At 42.0% G+C, this 19,939-nt stretch overlaps 1 protein-coding gene across 1 annotated transcript in view; it reads right to left on the reverse strand.

Annotated features, from left to right (window-relative positions):
* The window catches only part of KIAA0825 (KIAA0825 ortholog), a 359,412-nt gene that overhangs the window by 303,273 nt on the left and 36,200 nt on the right, over positions 1-19,939 (reverse strand). The window contains 2 exon segments of the mRNA XM_064176290.1: positions 1,591-1,759; positions 19,724-19,863. Of these exon segments, the coding sequence (XP_064032360.1) occupies positions 1,591-1,759; positions 19,724-19,854 (300 nt within the window). The 5' untranslated portion in view covers positions 19,855-19,863.

The following is a 19,939-nucleotide window of genomic DNA, read 5'->3' on the forward strand; positions in this document are numbered from 1 at the left end:
CAGCCTGTCTCAGCCTAGAGGTGCTCTTGTTGAAGGTTGGAAATGATGCTCTTAGACAGTTTTTCCAGCCTTAATGAGTCTACATTCTGCAACTAACCCATGACTGTTCAATATCCTTATTGATGATCTGGATGAGGGGATTGAGTCCTGCATTAGTAAGTTTACAGATGACACCAAGCTTGGAGCAGGTGTGGAGCTGTTGGAAGGTAGGAGAGCCCTGCAGAGGGATCTAGACAGGCTGGATGGGAGGGCAGAGGCCAATGGGATGAGATTTAACAAGGCCAAGTGCAGGGTTCTGCACTTTGGCCACAACAACCCCAAGCAGCACTACAGGCTGGGGATGGAGTGGCTGGAGAGCAGCCAGGAAGAAAGGGACCTGGGGGCACTGGTAGATAGTAGGCTGAAGATGAGCCAGCAGTGTGCCTAGGTGGCCAAGAGAGACAATGGCATCCTGGCCTGCATCAGGAACAGTGTGGCCAGTAGGACGAGGGAGGTTATTCTTCCCCTGTACTCAACACTGGCTGTTCCTTGGGGAACACCACTAGTGACAGCTGCCAACTGGATGTGGCACCATTCACCACCACTCTCTGAGCTCTACCATCCAGCCAGTTCTTGATCCAGCACAGAGGCTGGATGTTAGGAGGAAGTTGTTGCCAGAGAGAGTGATTGGCATTGGAATGGGCTGTCCAGGGAGGTGGTGGAGTTGCCATCCCTGGAGGTGTTGAAGAAAAGCCTGGATGAGGCACTTAGTGCCATGGTCTAGATGACTGGGGTAGGGCTGGGGAATAGGTTGGATTGGATGATCTTGGAGGTCTCTTCCAACCTGGTTGATTCTATGATTCTATGACATGGAAGTGTCAAATAAGAATGTGCTGCTTTGTCTATTTGTTGTATAAACTCACACATATGTATATAGTCTAAGCATAAACATCTAGGCGGTCACTGGCTGACATATCATCCTTCACCTGCCTATCCAGTTCAATCTTCCAGACTTCCATTTCCACATATAGACTCTAAGGTTAACTTCTAATACAAAACTTGGATTAAAAATGTCTTCTAAAAGGATGGAAATGAAGTGGAATGAAGTAAAATTTGAAGTCTGGTTATAGGACTTGTAACAATGGATGTAGCTCCCACATTTTTAACCAGAGAATGTAGTCTAGAGGTTAATGCTTAAATAAAGCATATAAGACAAAAATCTCTATTAAGTGTGCTAAATACACACTTAATACAAGTGAAGAACAAGCAGCAAGAGTAACAGCCTTGGTGCAGAGAGTAACATCAGATATTTTCTACCAACATGTGCTCATAAAACAATCCTAGCAGTGCTGAACATGTGGAAGCATCAGTGGAAAGACTTTGTCCCAAGTTTGCCTGTTTAAGGCGTGATCAAAAGGAAACATGACTCCCTGCTGTGAACATAAAAAACAGCACTAAACCTTATCATAAAATTTCTGAAATGTTTTTACCACGGTGAATAAAGAAATGAGAAAACTTATTAACCTCAAACACCAACACCACCCCTGCAGCACGCAACCAGCTTACACAGACATTAAAGTCTTTAGTAAACAGTTGTGATTTTTTTTTTACCAGGGTCCTAAGGAACTCCATCAGGTCTCCATGGTGTGTAGCAGAAGGTCTGAGAGAACTGAAACTGCAGTTGTGTAGCCACTGAAGGCAGTCAGTTGTGCTGTGTAGCATTTCATCCACACACAGTTCATTCACTTCTGATTGCAGGTCTCTAAGACATTGTTCTATGCTAAAAAAAAAAAAATAAACACGACAAAAAATGACAAGATTTTTTTTTATGGCTTGGAGATAAAAGCATTTGATATCTATTCCATATCTCAAAAGAAAAAAATACTTCAAACCAATGTAGGACTAGCTCTTCCTCTCCACAGACTAAATTGCTCTTACAGAACAGGGCCTGAACTGGTAGGATTAACATTCAAATACAGTCAAGCTAAAGCTAAAATAATTTTCCTTCAGGCCAGACTGTACCAACCTTCAGTAAGTACTGCCTCAACCCTCAAAACAGTCTTGAGCTTTTTAATATAGTTGGTGAATAAGACATCATTCAACCTCAGATCTGGTCCTTGGTGCTTAATTAGCTAAAGCTGAGAATATAAGCTGAATCAACTACCACATTCAAAGGTGAATGTGTCATTTTGCTCCTTTAGCAATCAGCAGTTGTTTTATAATACATAACACATATTAATGACTTCTTAAAGACCCATTGACATCAGAGAAAATGCTGAAAAGAACTTTAGAGTCAGTTGTGCTGAGAAAGCAGATCTTTTCTTTCTTGTTTTTGTCATTAGAATACTTGAAAGGAAACAGAGTTTGTTTTCAAAAGGCTGATCCACTCCTCAGCAGTCATCTAGAAGCATAACTGTTTATGAAATCAGGTGTGGCTGGTGTGGTTTTCACAGGGGTTTCAGCTGCAAAACAGAAGAAAAAAAAATCACAAGGACAACTGAACATCCCAAATTGTTTTATTTATATTTACGTGGTTGCTTACCTGAGAAGAAAAAGAATTATTAAAACAATAAATCCAGAAACAATCTAACTGTACATGATTTCCTAGAAAAATACCTTCTCGGCAAGAAAAATCCAGAAAGAATCCAGCTCCACATAACTCTCTCCCTTGCAGTATTTCAGAACTACTTTTCTTGAAAGTAATGCTTAATATTTTATGAATTTTCAGTTAGAAAACTATGCATTGAGTCAATTTAGGCAGATCTAGGTTTGGTACAGACAGAGCCAGCAATAACACTGACGCCAGGTCTGGTTCACTGAAGTGCAAAGTGACTCTCCAGCACTATCTCAACTTTATTTTGGAGTAAACTTGCTATTCCATTTATGTGCTTACAGGTGGCACACCTGAAGGCTGTGCAGCCATTCAGAGAGCTTGGACAGCTTGGAGACCTGTGCACAGAGGAACCTAATGAGGTTCAGCAAGGGTAAGTGCAGAGTCCTGTATCTGGGAAGGAACAATAAACTGCACCAGTACAGACTGGGAGGTGATCTGCTAGAGAGCAGCCCTATGGAGGAGGACATGGGAGTCCTAGTGGACAAGAAGTTCTCCATGGGACAGCAATGTGCCCTCATGGCCACGAAGACCAATGGGATCCTGGGCTGCATTAAGAGGAGGTCACCAGATCAAGGAAGGTTCTCCTCTCTCTCTTCTCTGTCCTAGTCAGGTCCCATCTGGAATACTGCCTCCAGTTCTGGGCACTCCAGTTCAAGAGGGACAGGGAGCCAACAGAAGACTACAAGGATTCTGAAGGGACTGGAACACTGTCTGATGAGGAAAGGCAGAGAGTTCTGGAGCTGTTTATTTTGGAGAGGAGAGGACTGAGAGGGGATCTAACCAATGTCTATCAATATTTGAGGGCTAGGGGTCAGGAAGGAAGGGAGAGGGACAGCCTCTGCTCACTTGCACCTTGTGACAGGACAAGGGGCAGTGGATGTAAACTACAGCACCCATCCTGGGTTTTTCCAACATCTCCCTGCCCCAAGATGCTGAGAGGACACAGCCATGCCAGCTGACCCAGGCTGTCCAAAGGGATATTCCATGCCACATGACGTCAGCTCAGGTATAAGAACAAAGTGAAAGAAGGCAGTCTGGGGAGATTCGTCCAGGGGGTTTGTCCTCCAAAAGTAACCACCAAGTGTTGAGAGCCCTGAGATTCCTCAGACTGAGCATTGCCTGCTGATGGCAACTGGAGACTATCATCTCTCTCTGCTTTTGCTTCTCTGTGGTCTACTGCTTTGCTTATTGTCATTATTAAATTCTTTCTATCTTATAACTGGCTTTTATTTTCTCCTCTCCCCTGTCCACTTAAGAAAGAGAGAGCAGCTTTGGTGGGTATTTGGCCCCCAAACAGGAACAAACCACCACACTAGGGCAGAGTAGAGGGGTAGAACCTCTCTTGACCTACTAACCACAGCCATTCTGATGAGTTGTGGATGTTTTTCTGTAACTGCTCTCTAGTGTTTCCAAATTTGACTAGTTTTGGCAAAAGAACACAAGAGACAATTAGGAAACAATAAGAGGAGGAGAAAGAAAATAAATTGGAAAATAAAATTTTCCATGTTTTACAAGCTGTGGTAAAAATAACAAACAAAAGACCTAGAAGTTGTTTTGGTTTTTTAAAGTGGAAAAATTATCCTTTTTTTTTTTTTAAACTATTAGTAGTCTTGAATGAAGTTTTACTTTTTGTTTGTTTGTTCATTTTTTTTTCTGCATGGAAAATTGATGTTTTCATTTAAGTGCTGGGGGAGTGTTGTTTTTGTTTTCCCCCTCTGTGTGTTCAGATTAGTTTTCCATAAAATGTCATTTCGGATGTCCACATATTTTTTATTAAAAACAAGTTCTGCTTTAAAAAATAACTTAAAACCCCCAAATCTTAAACACTCCTAATCCATCTCAATTTGTCACAAGAAAGGAGTGATGAAAGACCATTCTGTGTCTGTGTTATGTCATTGGATTCTGCCTGCAGTAGTGTTTTCAGGATCTAGAAGGAGAATTTAATTGACTTTCTACTAGATTTTCTCCTTCACTGAGTGATTTGCATGTTATTCTTTTACAGATGTTATGCAATGTACCCTAAATGCCTGTGAGCTGTCTCGTTCTGATCAGCAGCAGTAAAGTAAATCAGTGTCACCCACACCTTTGGGAACTGTGTCTGCTAGTTTGAATTGACATTTACAGCAAAAAAAAACAGTGGGAAAAACATAAGCAAATGATCGCACTAAATTAAGCTCAAAGATAAACATCAGCCTGTGCTTTCCTTTTATTTTTGAATTACCTACAACAGGCACAAAGGAGAGAAGTAAACTTTCTCTGAGGATGTCATCAAGATATATCATCTATGATAGGCTTTGCTTCTTTGTGCCTTTTGTCTCTTTAAAATACAGCACTAAAGAACAACAATATAACAGCAATGATAATAACAGAACTACATCGACTATCATTATGGAATGCAAGGACAATCACAAGAATGTAAGTGCAGGAAAATGCAGCAATTCAAACTCTAACTTATTTAACACTTTTGTTTCCTCCTCTTTATTTGTATTCATCAAGAATTAATTTGCTTACCTTTAAAAGCCATGGGGTAAACCATTACAAGTTTTGTCTATCAAAATTAACTCACAGAATCACAGAACCGTCAGGGTTGGAAGGGACCCCAGTGATCATCCAGTTCCAACTCCTCTGTCATGGGCTGGGACACCTTCCACTAGACCAGGTTGCTCAGAGTCACATCCAGCCTGGCCTTAAAAACATCCAGGAGTGGGGCTTCTGCCACCTCTGCATTTTACATCTCAACACATTTTATATGCATTTACTTTAGAAACCAAATTTTGTAGCTATAGAAAATGCTGTAATACATAAAAACTTTTGAGATTTATGAATAAGTGAGTACCCTGTGAGAAACTTCTATCACACAGAGGCAACAGTCTTTCATCTTTCCTGAGCATGACTCCAAAACAAATGCACTGATACTTATTGCTGTCTACAACTACCTGAGGGGTGGTTGTGGCCAGGAGAAGGTTGCTCTCTTCTCTCAGGTGGCCAGCACCAGAACGAGAGGACACAGCCTCAGGCTGCGCCAGGGGAAATTTAGGCTCGAGATGAGGAGAAAGTTCTTCACTGAGAGAGTCATTGGACACTGGAATGGGCTGCCTGGGGAGGTGGTGGAGTCGCTGTCCCTGGAGCTGTTCAAGGCAAGGTTGGATGTGGCACTTGGTGCCATGGTGTAGCCTTGAGCTCTGTGGTAAAGGGTTGGACTTGATGATCTGTGAGGTCTCTTCCAACCCTGATAATACTGTGATACAAGAATCTCCTCATCACCAAAGGACCCTGGGAGGAGTAGAGAGGACTCATTTAAAAACCCTCTCTCTTCTTCTGGCTCACTCAGGTTCCTGATGGGACAGTCCAAACATAAATACCAATTCTAGCTTTTTCCTTGCAAAGCCTCTTTCTCAGCACAATGGAACTAAATCCCCTGTTCACACACCTGAGAGACTACAAAAGGCAGTGTGCTGATCTATCTCCTCCAGAGGCACCCAGGAGCTCATAGCACTGTGCACAGTGAAAAGGGATACTGCTACTGGTCTGTACCAATCTGCTTCAATTATCAAGCAGTTTTTGAACTCAAATGAGTTGCAGGGTGCCCTTGTGGCCCTGGAGGCCAATGGCATCCTGGAGTGCACCAAAAAGAATGTGGCCAGCAGGTTGAGGATGGTTCTCCTCCTCCACTCTCTCCTAAGGCCATATCTGGAGTACTGGAGCCAGTTCTGAGCTCCCCAGTTCAAGAACGACAGCAACTTGATGGAGAGGGTACAGCAAAGGGCTACAAAGATGCTGAGGGGGCTGAAATATCTCTGTGAGGAGGAAGGATTGAGAGAACTGAGGCTTTTTGGCTGCAGAAGAGCAGACTGAGGGGGGATCTCATCAATGATGATACTCCTCCCAGGAGGCTGGGACAAGGCTTTGTTCAGTGGTGTCCAGCACCAGGACAAGGGGTAACAGGCACAAACCTCAGTGTAAGAAGTTCTGCCTAAACATGGAGAGAAACTTTTTTAATTTAGGTGTGATGGAGCTCTGAAGTAGGCTGCCCAGAGAGGTGATGGAGTCTCCATCTCTGGAGAAATTCCAGACCAACTTGGATGTGTTCCTGTGTGACCTTCTCTAAGTGTCCCTACCTTGGCATGGGCAGTTGGACTGAATGATCTTCAGAGATCCCTTCCAATCCTCAGCACCCTTCGATTCTGTGTAGCATCCAATAAACTGCAAGCTACAAGTAGCCCATAGCCTTCTCAAGACCAGTCCCTCCCTGTAGGTACAAATCATGGTAAGTCTGTTTGCTTTACTTAATCGTTTTATCCCAGAAAAGTAAACATTGGACTAAAACTGGTTTTGATCAAGTATTTTCAACCTGTTTATTTAGAGTCTACTGCAGGTAAACATGGTGTCAAAAATACTGCTATTCCTTTTAAGGGTTTTGCAACTTGTTTCTTTTTACCTCAAGTGTTTAGCAATTTGTATACCTTTGAAAAAAAACAACTTAAAAGACTTCTGCTGAATAGGATTAAAATTATTCTCAGTATGTACACTAGTATCTAAAACTTAATTGTTTCCTATCAACGTAGGGTGAATGAGACTTTGATTTCCCTTCTTTTAGAAAGGAAATCAGCTGAAGTTTTAAAAACTGTAAAGCAAAATATCAGAACATTGATGCTGAAAACAGGCTTCAAGTATTTAATGAATTTTACTCTTAAAAGTACAATCATAGAATCAACCAGGTTGGAAGAGACCTCTAAGATCATCCAGGCCAACCTAGCGCCCAGCCCTGTACAATCAACTAGACCATGGCACTAAGTGCCTCATCCATCCTTTTCTTGAACACCTCCAGGGACGGTGCCTCCACCACCTCCCTGGGCAGCCCATTCCAATGCCAATCACTGTCTCTGTGAAGGACTTCCTCCTAACATCCAGCCTATACTTTCCCTGGCACAACTTGAGACTGTGTCCCCTAATGAAAAGCCATATGAAGTGCTAAATGCCTTTTTGCCACCCATACAGAATCACAGAATGTTCTGGGTTGGAAGTGACCTCTGAAGATCATCTAGTTCCAACCCCCTGTTGTGGAGGGCTTGTAGGTCCGAAAGTAGGCTTATTTATGTCTTGCCCTGCCTGGACATGTCTCTCTGCTCACACCAGGCGTAAACGCACTAAGCGAGCACAAAGGGGCACAGCAGCCTTGGTGCCATAAAGTCTGGCCTGCCCAGGACACCTGACTGTGTAAGCCCCCACACGCCCAGCTCGTGCCTGCCTCGCGCTAAGCCCATGTGATTCCCGTATTTGGAAAGTCCAGGCAAGTGGCTTTCACCTATTATGGTAAGGTCTGGCCGACTGCCAACCTGATTGGTCATTTTGGTGGCCAATGGGCATTAATTTTTGGCCCACATTTAATAAATAGGGGTACACAGGCTCACATGCTTGCCCCCCTACATTGCTTGCTTGCTTGCCTGCCTGCGGACATACTTGCAGAGCTCACTTATGCCTGCCTTTATATGATTACCTGGTGTGCGCCATTGCCACAAGTTGCCAGGAGCCGACCCACTTGTCTGCACACAATCGGCCTGAGGAGCCAGCACTACATCATGCTGAGACAGCACAGCATCCTACCTCTTCACCTTAGATCCTGCCTATGTATCCCTGGAGAGTGCACCCAGAAGAAATCAGCAGCACAAGGTCAGAGACTGTCATTTCCCCTGAAACCGGAGGGTTCCAGCCTCAAAGTCCACAGGTAGAGACCCTGGAGAATTGGACACTAGGCATGGCCTGTGACTAGCCCCGGAGGGTGATCATTGATTAATCTGAATTGTAAGTAAATACTTTAATGCCTCTGTAATTTCTATTACCTCTGCCATAGAGCAGAAAAACAGCTTTCAGCCCACCCTTGCCGGGCAAGTAGTATATGACCCCAAGTGGCATTAAGCTGCATGGAGAACTCTTTCTGTTAATAGTTTGAATGTATGCTAGTTGTCATAATAGTTAATGTTTGATATATTCCCATAATGTCTTCATAACCGTGTAGAACAAATATTAATATTAAAGTTCAGTGGTTGGGGGTGGCAAGAGTTGAAAATATTGAAGTTAATAAATACATATATTTTTATAAAGATCCTCTCACATCAATTAATTTCTCACCCTCCACCACAATCTGCGTAGATGGGAGAATGCCCCTCCACGACACCCTCTCTGCAGTCAGCAGGGGCATCCTCAACTCAATCAGGTGGCCCAAACCCCTTTTGAGCCTCACTTTGAGTATCTCCAGGGATGGGGCTTCAAATACCCTCCTAGGGAACCTGTTGCAGTGTTCCTACACCCTATTTTTGCAGTACTTGTTCCTGTCTAAACCTGCTCTTCCCTAACATTTAGGTGTAAATACATTTTACTAAGTTCACAGAATGGTTTTGGTTGGAAGAGACCTCAAAGATCATCTAGTTCCAACCCCCTGCCAAAGGCAGGGACACCTCCCACTAGAACAGGTTGCTCAAGGCTTCATCCAACCTGGCCTTGAACACCTCCAGGGAGGGAGCAGCCACAACCTCCCTTGGCAACCTCTGCCGGTGTCTCACCACTCTCACTGTAAAGAACCCTTTCCTGAAGTCTAGTTTGAATCTCCTCTCTGCCAGTTTAAACCTATTAGCTCTCATCGTCTCCTTACAAGATCTTGTAAACAGTCCCTCCCCAGCCTTCCTGTAGGCCCCCTTCAGATACTGGAAGGCCACTATAAGATCTCCTTGAAGCATTCAAGGCCTCGAAGTCCCAGCTCTTGTAGCCTGTCCTCACAGCAGAGGTGCTGCAGCCCTCTCATCATCTTCATGGCCTCCTCTGGACTCACTCCAACAGTTCCATGTCCTTCTTGTGCTGGGGGCTCCAGAACTGCACACAGTACTCCAGTTGGGGTCTGACAAGAGCAGAGTAAAAGGAGAGAATCCCCTCCCTTGCCCTGCTGGCCACACTTCTCTTGATGCAGCCCAGGACACAGTTGCTGTCTGGGCTGCATGTGCACGCTGCTGGCTCATGTTGAGCTTTTTATTAACCCAGACCTCCAGGTCCTTTTCCTCTGTGCCATAAAAAGCTCATTTTTGGAAAGAAATGGATACATCAACTGAGATGATGTCAACTGACACTATCTACAGATAATGGGAGCATAAACTGCCCTAAAATCACACACAGTCAGTGAGAAAATGCAGACACATCTGTGCATCACCCCATCTAAATCAGGAACACCAGATCTGGTGCACAACAAGCAAGTCATAGTTCAGCACTTCATGCTCCATGTGTGTTTTGACAGATCCTCTGAAACACTAACTCTTAACCACAGAATCACAGAATTGTTTTGCTTGGAAGAGCCCTCTAAGATTGTTGAGTCCAATCATCAATCCAAGACCACCACAGCCACTAAATCACAGCCCCAAGTGCCATGGCCATACATTTTTTGAACACCTCCTGGGATGGTGACTCCATCACCTCCCTGGGAAGCCTGTTCCAATGCCTTACCATTCTTTTACTAAGAAAACTTTTCCTAATACTTAAACCTGTCCTGGTGCAACTTGAATCCATTTCCTCTTGTCCTATTAGTTGTGACTTGTGACAAGAGACCAATGCCCACCTCACCACAACGTCCTTTTACATAAACTAGGTGTCTCCTCAGCCTCCTTTTCTGCAGATGGCACAATCCCAGTCCCCTCAGCTGCTCCTCACTAGACTTGTTCTCCATACTCTTTACCAGCTTCATTGCCCTTCTCTGGACATGCCCTAGCAACTCAAGACCTTTGTCATAAAAAAATCTACTCAAGTACTGAAGCAGTGTCCTCACCAGTGCTCAGTACAGGGGACACAATCACTTCCCTGGTCCTGCTGGCGATACTATTGCTGACCCAGGTCAGGATGCTGTTGGTATTCTTGGCCACCTGAGCATACTGCTGGCTCAAGCTCAGTCACTAACACCACCAAGTCCTTTCCTGCTGGGCAGTTTCCAGGCATTCTCCCCAAGCCTGGAGCATTCATGGGGTTGCTGTGACCCAAGTACAGGACCCAGCATTTGGTCCTGCTAAACCAATGATGAGGTGAAGAATACAACTCGGTTTTTAGGTACTCAGATACCAATGCTGAGACATTACTGGACCTAAACAGAGGCTGCTTAACTCTTCTGTTGGAAATCAGCCTATTGGAAGCACATTAGAGCAGCTGTTCCTGGTTAGATGAGGTCTCTAGGTATTTAAAAGTGGTTGTTAGGAGATGCCAAGAGAGAGACAATTAAAAAAAAAAAAACCCAAAAAAAGTAAAGCTCAGCTTTCTCAGAGTATTTTCATCATCTCCAGCAGTTTGTGACACAAGAACTTAGATAGTGTGAAATACGGTTAAATACTACAACTCAATTAAGTTTTCTTCCACAGATAAGCCTACTTTTATTTGAACACATGGAACTGATCAGATATAAACAGAGAAATATAATCATCAATGTACTACACAAAGAGTGGAAAAGCTGAAAGGGGAAAACAACCTTCCTCTGTAGCAAAAAAATCTGATGGTCATGCTCATATGGACTTCTGTAAAACAGACTAGTTTTTCAGTAAAGAAATCCTTAGTCCCACAAAAGGAGTGTGGCCTTTGTGGACACATCCCAGAATCCCAGCATGGTGGGAGCTGGAAGAGACCTCTAGAGATCACCCAGTCCAACCCCCCACTAAAGCAGGGCACCCACAGCAACTTGTCCAGAATCAAAACATTCAGGTGAGTTTGGAATCTCTCCAGAGAACACTTCACAAACTCTCTGGGCAGCCTGCTCCAGAACTCCAGCACCCTCACCCTGAAGAAGTTTCTCCTCTTCAGATGGAACCTCTTGGGTTCCAGTCTGTGCATGTTACCCCTGGTGCTGTCCCTCAGTACCACTGATAAAAGAGTCTAGCCTCATCCTCTTGCCTCCTACAGGCCCTTTAGGTCTTGCTGAGCATTGAGAAATTCCCCCTCGGTCTAGTCTTCTCCAGGTACTTATCTCCAGGTAATATCAATGCTTGTGGTTACTATTACTTACATACCATTATGCCAGGGATAACTGTTTTGCTCAAATAGCTTCTCCCTGTTACAAGTGAGGTGTTTTGTTTGCTTGTCATAAACCAAAGTCCTGTTTTATGTGTCCACACTGGAGTGCTTTTCTTGAGCAGCAATACCTGTTGGTAAGTATTCTCAGTGCAGAGGCAGTCTCAGTTTGAGAACTCCTAGGTGCTCTGATATATGAAGCTAATGACAGTTTTCAGGAATAGCAATCATGTGGAGAGACTGCTTTTTAAGTGGCTGCATCAATGGACAAACAGTTACAAACCAAGTGCTATAATGGAACTGATAGTGTAAGCACCATCATACTGATACAGCATTACTGTGGGAAGCAGAGTATCAAAATGAGGGTTGCTGTCTCCATATATCATTTTCCATTGCCTAAGATTACTGTGAGTAAGTTGAAGGATGATCTTCTAACTCCTTTCAATTTCAACAAGCGCTGTTTCAATTTATCTCCTATAGCATATGGAACAGTCATAAAATGACAATGAGATTGGTTAAATTAAACTGATAAGCTATAAAGTGAAATTATCTTTAAACCTCACGTTACTTATGCTTCAGATCCCCACATTCATGAAGATTTGCTTTTAGAATCAGTTTACATAGTTATTATTATGAACAGAGTGTTGCGTTTGTTGTAAAATCAATGACACAATTGTACCTACTACTCTGAAGACAGAAACATTAACATAATATTATCTTGTTATTATTGTGTATGTTCGTTATAATGCTACATACACACAGTATTTTGTACAAAATCAGTCACACCATTTGGAAATCTGTGTTTAGCAGAGGACATGAGGTACATTTTTGAGTAGTAAAAAACCTTTTTAAAAGATTTTCACCATTGTAATTCCCAAAGACTTTTCCACTGTGACACTTCCTCCCACGATGGAACAAATACTAAATTTTACTTCATGAAGGCTGGCCTGCCAGAAAGGGACATATTGAGAAAATTTCCCACGGCCTGCTGAAAAATTCATGTGGTCATGGCTGATGCTTCATCACTTCTGTGTGTTAATAAACACCAAAAATAGAAATAATTTTCTGGTAACTTTCAAACTGATAGACACAACCGAACTGAAACAAATAAACAAACAAAACACACCAAGAACCACCATAAAGGTTCATGAAAAAAAAAGATGCTTTGATAACGCACTTTGGCCACAACAACCCCAAGCAGCGCTACAGGCTGGGGACTGAGTGGCTGGAAAGCAGCCAGGAGGAAAGGGACCTGGGGGTACTGATAGATAGTGGCTGAAGATGAGCCAGCAGTGTGCCCAGGTGGCCAAGAGAACCAATGCCATCCTGGCCTGCATCAGGAGCAGTGTGGCCAGTAGGACAAGGGAGGTTATTCTGCCCCTGTACTCAGCACTGCTCAGGCACAGTTGAGTGCTGTGTCCAGTTCTGGGACCCTCAATTCAAGAGAGATGTTGAGGTGCTGGAACGTGTCCAGAGAAGGGCAACAAAGCTGGTGAGGGGCCTGCAACACAAACCCTATGAGGAGAGGCTGAGGGAGCTGGGGGTGTTTAGCCTGGAGAGGAGGAGGCTCAGGGCTGACCTCATTGCTGTCTACAACTACCTGAAGGGAGGTTGTAGCCAGGTGGGGGTTGGCCTCTTCTCCCAGGCAACCAGCAATAGAACAAGGGGACACAGTCTCAAGTTGTGCTGGAGGAGGTCTAGGCTGGATGTTAGGAGAAAGTTGTTGCCAGAGAGAGTGATTGGCATTGGAATGGGCTGCCCAGGGAGGTGGTGGAGCCACCATCCCTGGAGGTGTTGAAGAAAAAGCCTGGATGAGGCACTCAGTGTCATGGTCTAGTTGACTGGATAGGGATGGATGCTAGGTTGAACTGGATGATCTTGGAGGTCTCTTCCAACCTGGTTGATTCTATGATTCTATGATTCTGTGATTCTATAACCTTATCCCAAACAGAAACAAGAGGTTGCACCAATAATGGCTACTTAGCACCTTGCATGTTCCTTCAATGTTTATGACAACCCACAGGAACACTCATGGTACAATCTAGCTATTCAGATTTATAAAAATCCCTAACAAAAAGAAATCGTTCTAGTTCCAGGACTGAATGCTTATGCTTTTCCATTCCAGTCTTATCTGTCCATCAGCTTATTCTTCCTTGCATGTCCACTTTCTCTCATTCACTGTGCTAGTTTGAAGCTAGCTAGAATGTTTTGGTGAGAAGGACTAGATCATAGGCTGTGAAATGAAAATAAGAGTGCTGTCTACTTCCCTCATAGGCTTGCTGAGATGTTTAAAAATATAAGTCAAAACAAAGATAAGACACTCGGCACATCACTCTCCCTTGGGCTGCTGGCTGAGCTGCATCTCTCTAACCTCACTCTCCATTTCGGACTAACCCACTTTGCTTCCTAACGCTCTGGCTGAACCTCTATTCTTCCTTGGGACTGGGGTAAGGTTGAGAGGGGTAGGGAGAAGGTGAAGGGGTGGTTGAGAGCCCTTCCTGGGTACTGAGTTTTCTGGGAGGGGAGTTGTGTTTCTGTATTACCTTCTTACCCTGTATATTTCTGTATATAACTGTATATACTGTAGATATCTGCTTGTATATTGTGCTAAGCTGTAAATATAAAGCTTCGTTCATATTTCCAGAGCTGGCTGAGTCTAGTGTGGGTGATTTCTAAAGTGTGTGTGGGGGGGGGGAACACCCAAACCATCACATTCACCCAACTGTATAAACAGATGAGAGATTTCTTTTTACATTTTTTTTTCAATGGTGGTGTCAACATCACAGGATAAAGTCACAAAGTAAAGCTGCTGCTCAAAATAATACAAGTTCTGTTATCACCTCGTACTTGTGTGTGTGTAGAACCACAGAAGTCTGGTTTGGGTTGAAAGGCACCTTCAAAACTCATCCAGACTGCCACTCTTGAAGTCAGTAGGGTCATCTGCCTCTAGGACCAGTTGTTCAAGTTTCAGTTTGACAATATTCTCTTATTGACAGGAATTAGTTAGTCCTCTTATTCATAGAAAACATTTAATGCTCTTATTCACAAAGACCAGAAAGAATGGAGTTAAACACTGGTTCATATGCAGCAATCCAAAACTGAGAGAAACACTGACTACCAAACCTTCACCACTTTAGAAGAATGCTCTTAAGACAAAGATGTCTTGACACTTGTTTTTAAACTCAGCAGTTACAGCCTTATTATACAGCTAAAAAGCCTTGCAAATATCCACTTCTTCAAATTATTCTTACTGTAATCTTGGACCTTAGGGCATAAAACAAAGACAGAGAGTCTGCTTCAAGGACTTTGCAAGCTACTTCAAGTCTCTATCTACTTCCAAAACATATCCACTGCAAATGTGAAGTAACTGTGCCATGAAACAATTAGAAATAGTAATGACTTTGCTGCACCTAGGCAAGAGAAACTCACACAACAGCATCACCACAGGAGAACTATTGGATCTCACACTGCTTACCTTTAATTTTCAACCTTGTTGTAAAGGCTAGAGATACTCCAATGCACCAGATGTAAGCTTTGCCTTGATAGTTACTTCAGAAGACTGGTAGTGAAACATAGGATTCTTTCAACTCCACTGACCAAATGCAATAGTGACAAATAATGGCTAAAATCCCATTGTCTCCTATATTCTTATATGAAATTAATTGGGATATTTCACAGTGCAGTCACAGATCTGATTATAGCTTCTGCAGGTGTTCATGACAACTAACTAACTACTGAAGATACTGACACAATTATCATCACTGTGCATCGGAGTCAAGAAACTGTGTGCTTATTAAAATGGCCAATCTCTGGGAAATTCTCTGCTGTCCAGCCAGCAACATGATAAGCAATAACTGCTCTTAACTCAGTGATCATGCACAAAACCCACAGGCTGAACAGGAATAAAATCACACTTCTTTTTCAGTTTAATTACTTATTTCCAGCTATTAGTAACATTGGAATAATGTCTTCACAGGTAGTACATGCTCCATACTACAGTAATGCACTTGCACAGCAAGCAGATTATCACAGTCTCACAGTATCACAGTATCATCAGGGTTGGAAGAGACCTCACAGATCATCAAGTCCAACCCTTTACCACAGAGCTCAAGGCTAGACCATGGCACCAAGTGCCACGTCCAACCTTGCCTTGAAGTGCCCCAGGGACGGCGACTCCACCACCTCCCCGGGCAGCCCATTCCAGTGTCCAATGACTCTCTCAGTGAAGAACTTTCTCCTCACCTCGAGTCAAAATCTCCCCTGGCGCAGCCTGAGGCTGTGTCCTCTCATTCTGGTGCTGGCCACCTGTGAGAAGAGAGCAACCTCTTCCTGGCCACAACCACCCCTCAGGTAGTTGTAGGTTATGTTCACCTAGAAGAGTCTAATACTTTTTGAGAGCTATGATAAATATTAGGTCCAAGTGAAATTGTAAAATCATCAATTTTATGCCTCTACTATTAGTCCCAAACTGAAATTCTCAACCATTACTGAGATTTTGGATGGAGGTGCCAAGATTTGTCCTAATTTTCTTCAATAACAGGAGGCTAGATGTTCCCTGAGAATTCTAGAGAGGAAGAAGCCAAAATTTTCTTTGGAGTAGAAGAGAAAGATACTTCCTGCAGCACATCTCATCTCAAAAACACATGAACTCTTGCACACATCAATTCTGACACAAGAAAACTGTCCTTAAGCAGTGCTTAAAATGCTGTGGGAAACCCATCTCTCCCTGTGTTGTTGGGTGCTGATTCTGGGATGTATCGCTATAAAAACCATCACAGTTATGATCAATAAGTGGAAAAGGTCACACTAACACCCTTATACTGAGGTAGCTTCCAGACAGTCCTATTGTCCACAAGTTCAGGATTTTATTATTCACTCAAGCAATTATGACAATTTGTACTGCACAGTTATGGGACAAGCTGCAATGCTACAAGCACTTCTTAGTGCTGACCTCACTGGAGCCCTTCACAGAAGATATTCATCACACTCCCAGATGACTGAACCGCTGTTAATTACGCAAAAGGTCAGACTGAAGTCAAACTAAGCCTCTGCAATAAGCATCACAGAGACACAGTCTCCAGTGTAGAGTGAAGATATAGTTGCTAGAAGTAATATTTTTTAAAATTCTGAGTAACTGTTCTTCTGAAGATGGTCTGTAATACTCCACATTGTCCTACAGCCTCATAGAAGCTACTGTCACTTTATCAACACTCAATTACTGAAGAACCGAATACACACAAAAGATCAGCAGCTCACAAACACGCTCACAAACACTCTCAGGTTAGGCATTGTAAGCTTGGTTTCAAGCTCTGCACCTCGTTTTCTGTTTAGAAGTATTAAACGTTAGCTGAAGGCCTAGTTCTGTGGATTGCTTGAATATTAACTCCTACTATTTCTTAATCCTCCAATTAGGAGAAAATCAATTCCAAAGATTCAATTTTGATAAATAGTCAAAGCAAATAGGAGGGGAGCGACTGAAGACAAATGGTCATCCATGACCATTTCATCCATTTCACCCTTTAGAGGAAAGCATCCATTCTAAAGCATCCATTTCATGCTTTAGAGGAACTCAAGACTATCACTGCAGATGAAACTGCCAATAACGACAGTAGCTTTGAGCACTCGCAGTCACCTGCTTCTATAAACTGTTGCAAAAAGGAAGTTAACATTCAAGAGTAACAAGAAGTCATTATGTAATAGTGAATGAATGAACCACTTGCTCTCTTAAAACTTACAAACAAAACAATTTTGCACAGATAGCCCTTTTTCTGTTTTGTTGTGTTGGTGGGGTTCTTTTTGTTGTAGGACCAAATAGAGTCAGTACAGTGCAACAATCCTGAAGGAAATTCAGCTGCTGATTTGTCACACCACACAATTTTATAAAAGCTATTCAGCTGGAAGGCAATAAATGAGCACTCAAGTGATTTACACACTTTTGGATCATAATTTTTTACGCAATGTTTTATTTTTAAAATATATATATATGCTGTATGCTATTATGTTTATTCTCTGTGGTATAATAAAATCATAAATCTATCTGATGAAAAATGGATTGTATTCCAATTGTATCACCGTGGCGCATAGTGCTGCTCTTATCAAACCACTTACAAAGATCAATGGTAACTTGAAAATGATTTCATTCCATGCTGCCTCTAATATATTAGCCATAAAAGGACTCTTTTTAATTTAAAAGTCACATCAGCTGCTGTCCATCTTCTTTTAAACTCCTCTCTATTTCTGAAGCTGACATATTACAGGAGCAAAATATCACCTGGTAACTACAGGGCTACTTTCTGGTTTTCCTTGTGGAAATTAGTTTAAAAGCTACCTGAAGTGTCCGTTCAGCAGAAATACAAAGCTTTTCCTGATGGTGTTGCTGTGTGCCACACCCTAACCCAATTTCCTGCTCTCCTTGGATAAAATGCCACTTGGATCTTGCAAAACATACAGTGAAAGGCTCATCTAAACTGTAGAACTGTGTACCTAAAACAGGGAAAATCAGCCTTCTTAAGAATGTACAAACAGTTCCACATGTAACATGAAATACCACTAAAAGGGATACCTGGCCTGCTTCCATCTCAGCCAAAAGTTTTCTCAAACCACTTTACACGTGTTAAAAAGTAAAAAAAAATAGTAGCAAAGGATGCAATCCAAAGACTCACCCTGAGAATAATCTTTCTAACTCTCAGGCTGGCTTTGCATAATGATGACAAAACCATTTTTATTTGGTAGCTGAAGAGGTAACATCTGTCAAAAATGCTGATGGTGTTTTCCCGCACATATATAAGACCACAGCAACTAAAAACTTTAGTACTTATAACCGTGTTATGAGATCAACTAAACTCTAAGTAAGTACCCACATTTCACTGATGTCAACAGCTGGAAAACTGTTACATGAAATTGCACGATGCAGGGGTCCACAACAGAGCACTTCTCAGATCTTCACTGTCATTGCTGCCCTGGGATTGTTGCTATCGCAACTACATTTGTAAACAGTAAGGTTTATAATGACAATGTTCACAATGTGAGATAAGAGTAATATAAATAAAAAAGCCTGGAAAATCTCTCAACCTGGCACGAGCAATGCAACAACAGTTCAGAGACAGCCTAAATCAGTATTACCCTCATTCTTCAGGAAGCTGTTTGAGAGTCAAAAAGGACCTCTCACAATTATAAGCTTCATTAAAATTATACAAAGGCATTTTTTGACATCTCAGGACTCTCTAACATGCATTGCTAGCCAAAGTCAAGCCTTTCTAAAATCTAATACATAATTATGCTGCTATTTGTTGTACCTCTGAACGTGCTTTTTTTTTTTTTTTTTAGGGGCAATTATTCTATTTGCTTATGAGCACCTTTCACAGATCAAAGTATTTTGAAGGTACTGAAGAATTTAGCCTTAAAACACTGACACCACAATCAAATAAACCTTGTTTTTCTTTGTAATCATGCCAAAAATCCACATCAACAGAAAACTGTTTCAGTGCCTCATTGTTTTCTACAGCATTGGTTTTTGTAAACTGGTATGTTACGAAGAAGTGGAGAATGAAAAATACTACAAAATACACAAAATACATTTCAAAACAAAGTTAGAAAAATCCTCTGCAACAGTTTTAACTGAAATAGGTAAAAAAGTGGCTTATATAACAAAGATTAAACACATTAACTTGTTTCTTTTCCTACTTCCACTAGAAATGCTTGAAGAACACATTGACTTCAAATTCTGCTTTTTTGGTAAAATTCTGTAGCTCTTTCCATGAATAAAAACTCTGTCTCATAGCTGCAGGAAATAAAACTGTCATGGGAATACAGACTTTCTTCCTCTACTGTCACACCTACCGCAGTGATTTCTAAGATTAAGATGATTCAGCTGTTAAAAATACCATACAGGGAGAGGGCACAGCACAAAAATTGTATGGCAATAAAAATTTGTTGTATGTTCAAGCGGTTCAGATAAAATTTCTATAGTAATAATCACCAGAATTTTAACTACAACTATAAAAGAAGAGGAAAGCTGCATTTCTTCCTAAATGTAGTCACTTTCAATAATATTTTGGATTTAAAAAAAACAAACAAAACAAAACCAAAACAACTCTTTACCTAGAAGAGTTCTTCTTTATTTTTTCATCAAGATCATTAAGGATTTGTTGAAACTCCATTTCTCCAGGAAGGACATTTAATAAACAGTCTAAATTGGAAGAATCAAGAGAATATTCTCCTCCCCACTCCATTTTCTGATTCTGTAAAACAAATACAGAAGAGTGGTTAAATAATAATTATTAGAAGTACTAGAAGTACCAAAACATGCAACATTTT

Source organism: Pogoniulus pusillus, chromosome Z (assembly GCF_015220805.1).
Source record: "Pogoniulus pusillus isolate bPogPus1 chromosome Z, bPogPus1.pri, whole genome shotgun sequence".
NCBI lineage: Eukaryota > Metazoa > Chordata > Aves > Piciformes > Lybiidae > Pogoniulus > Pogoniulus pusillus.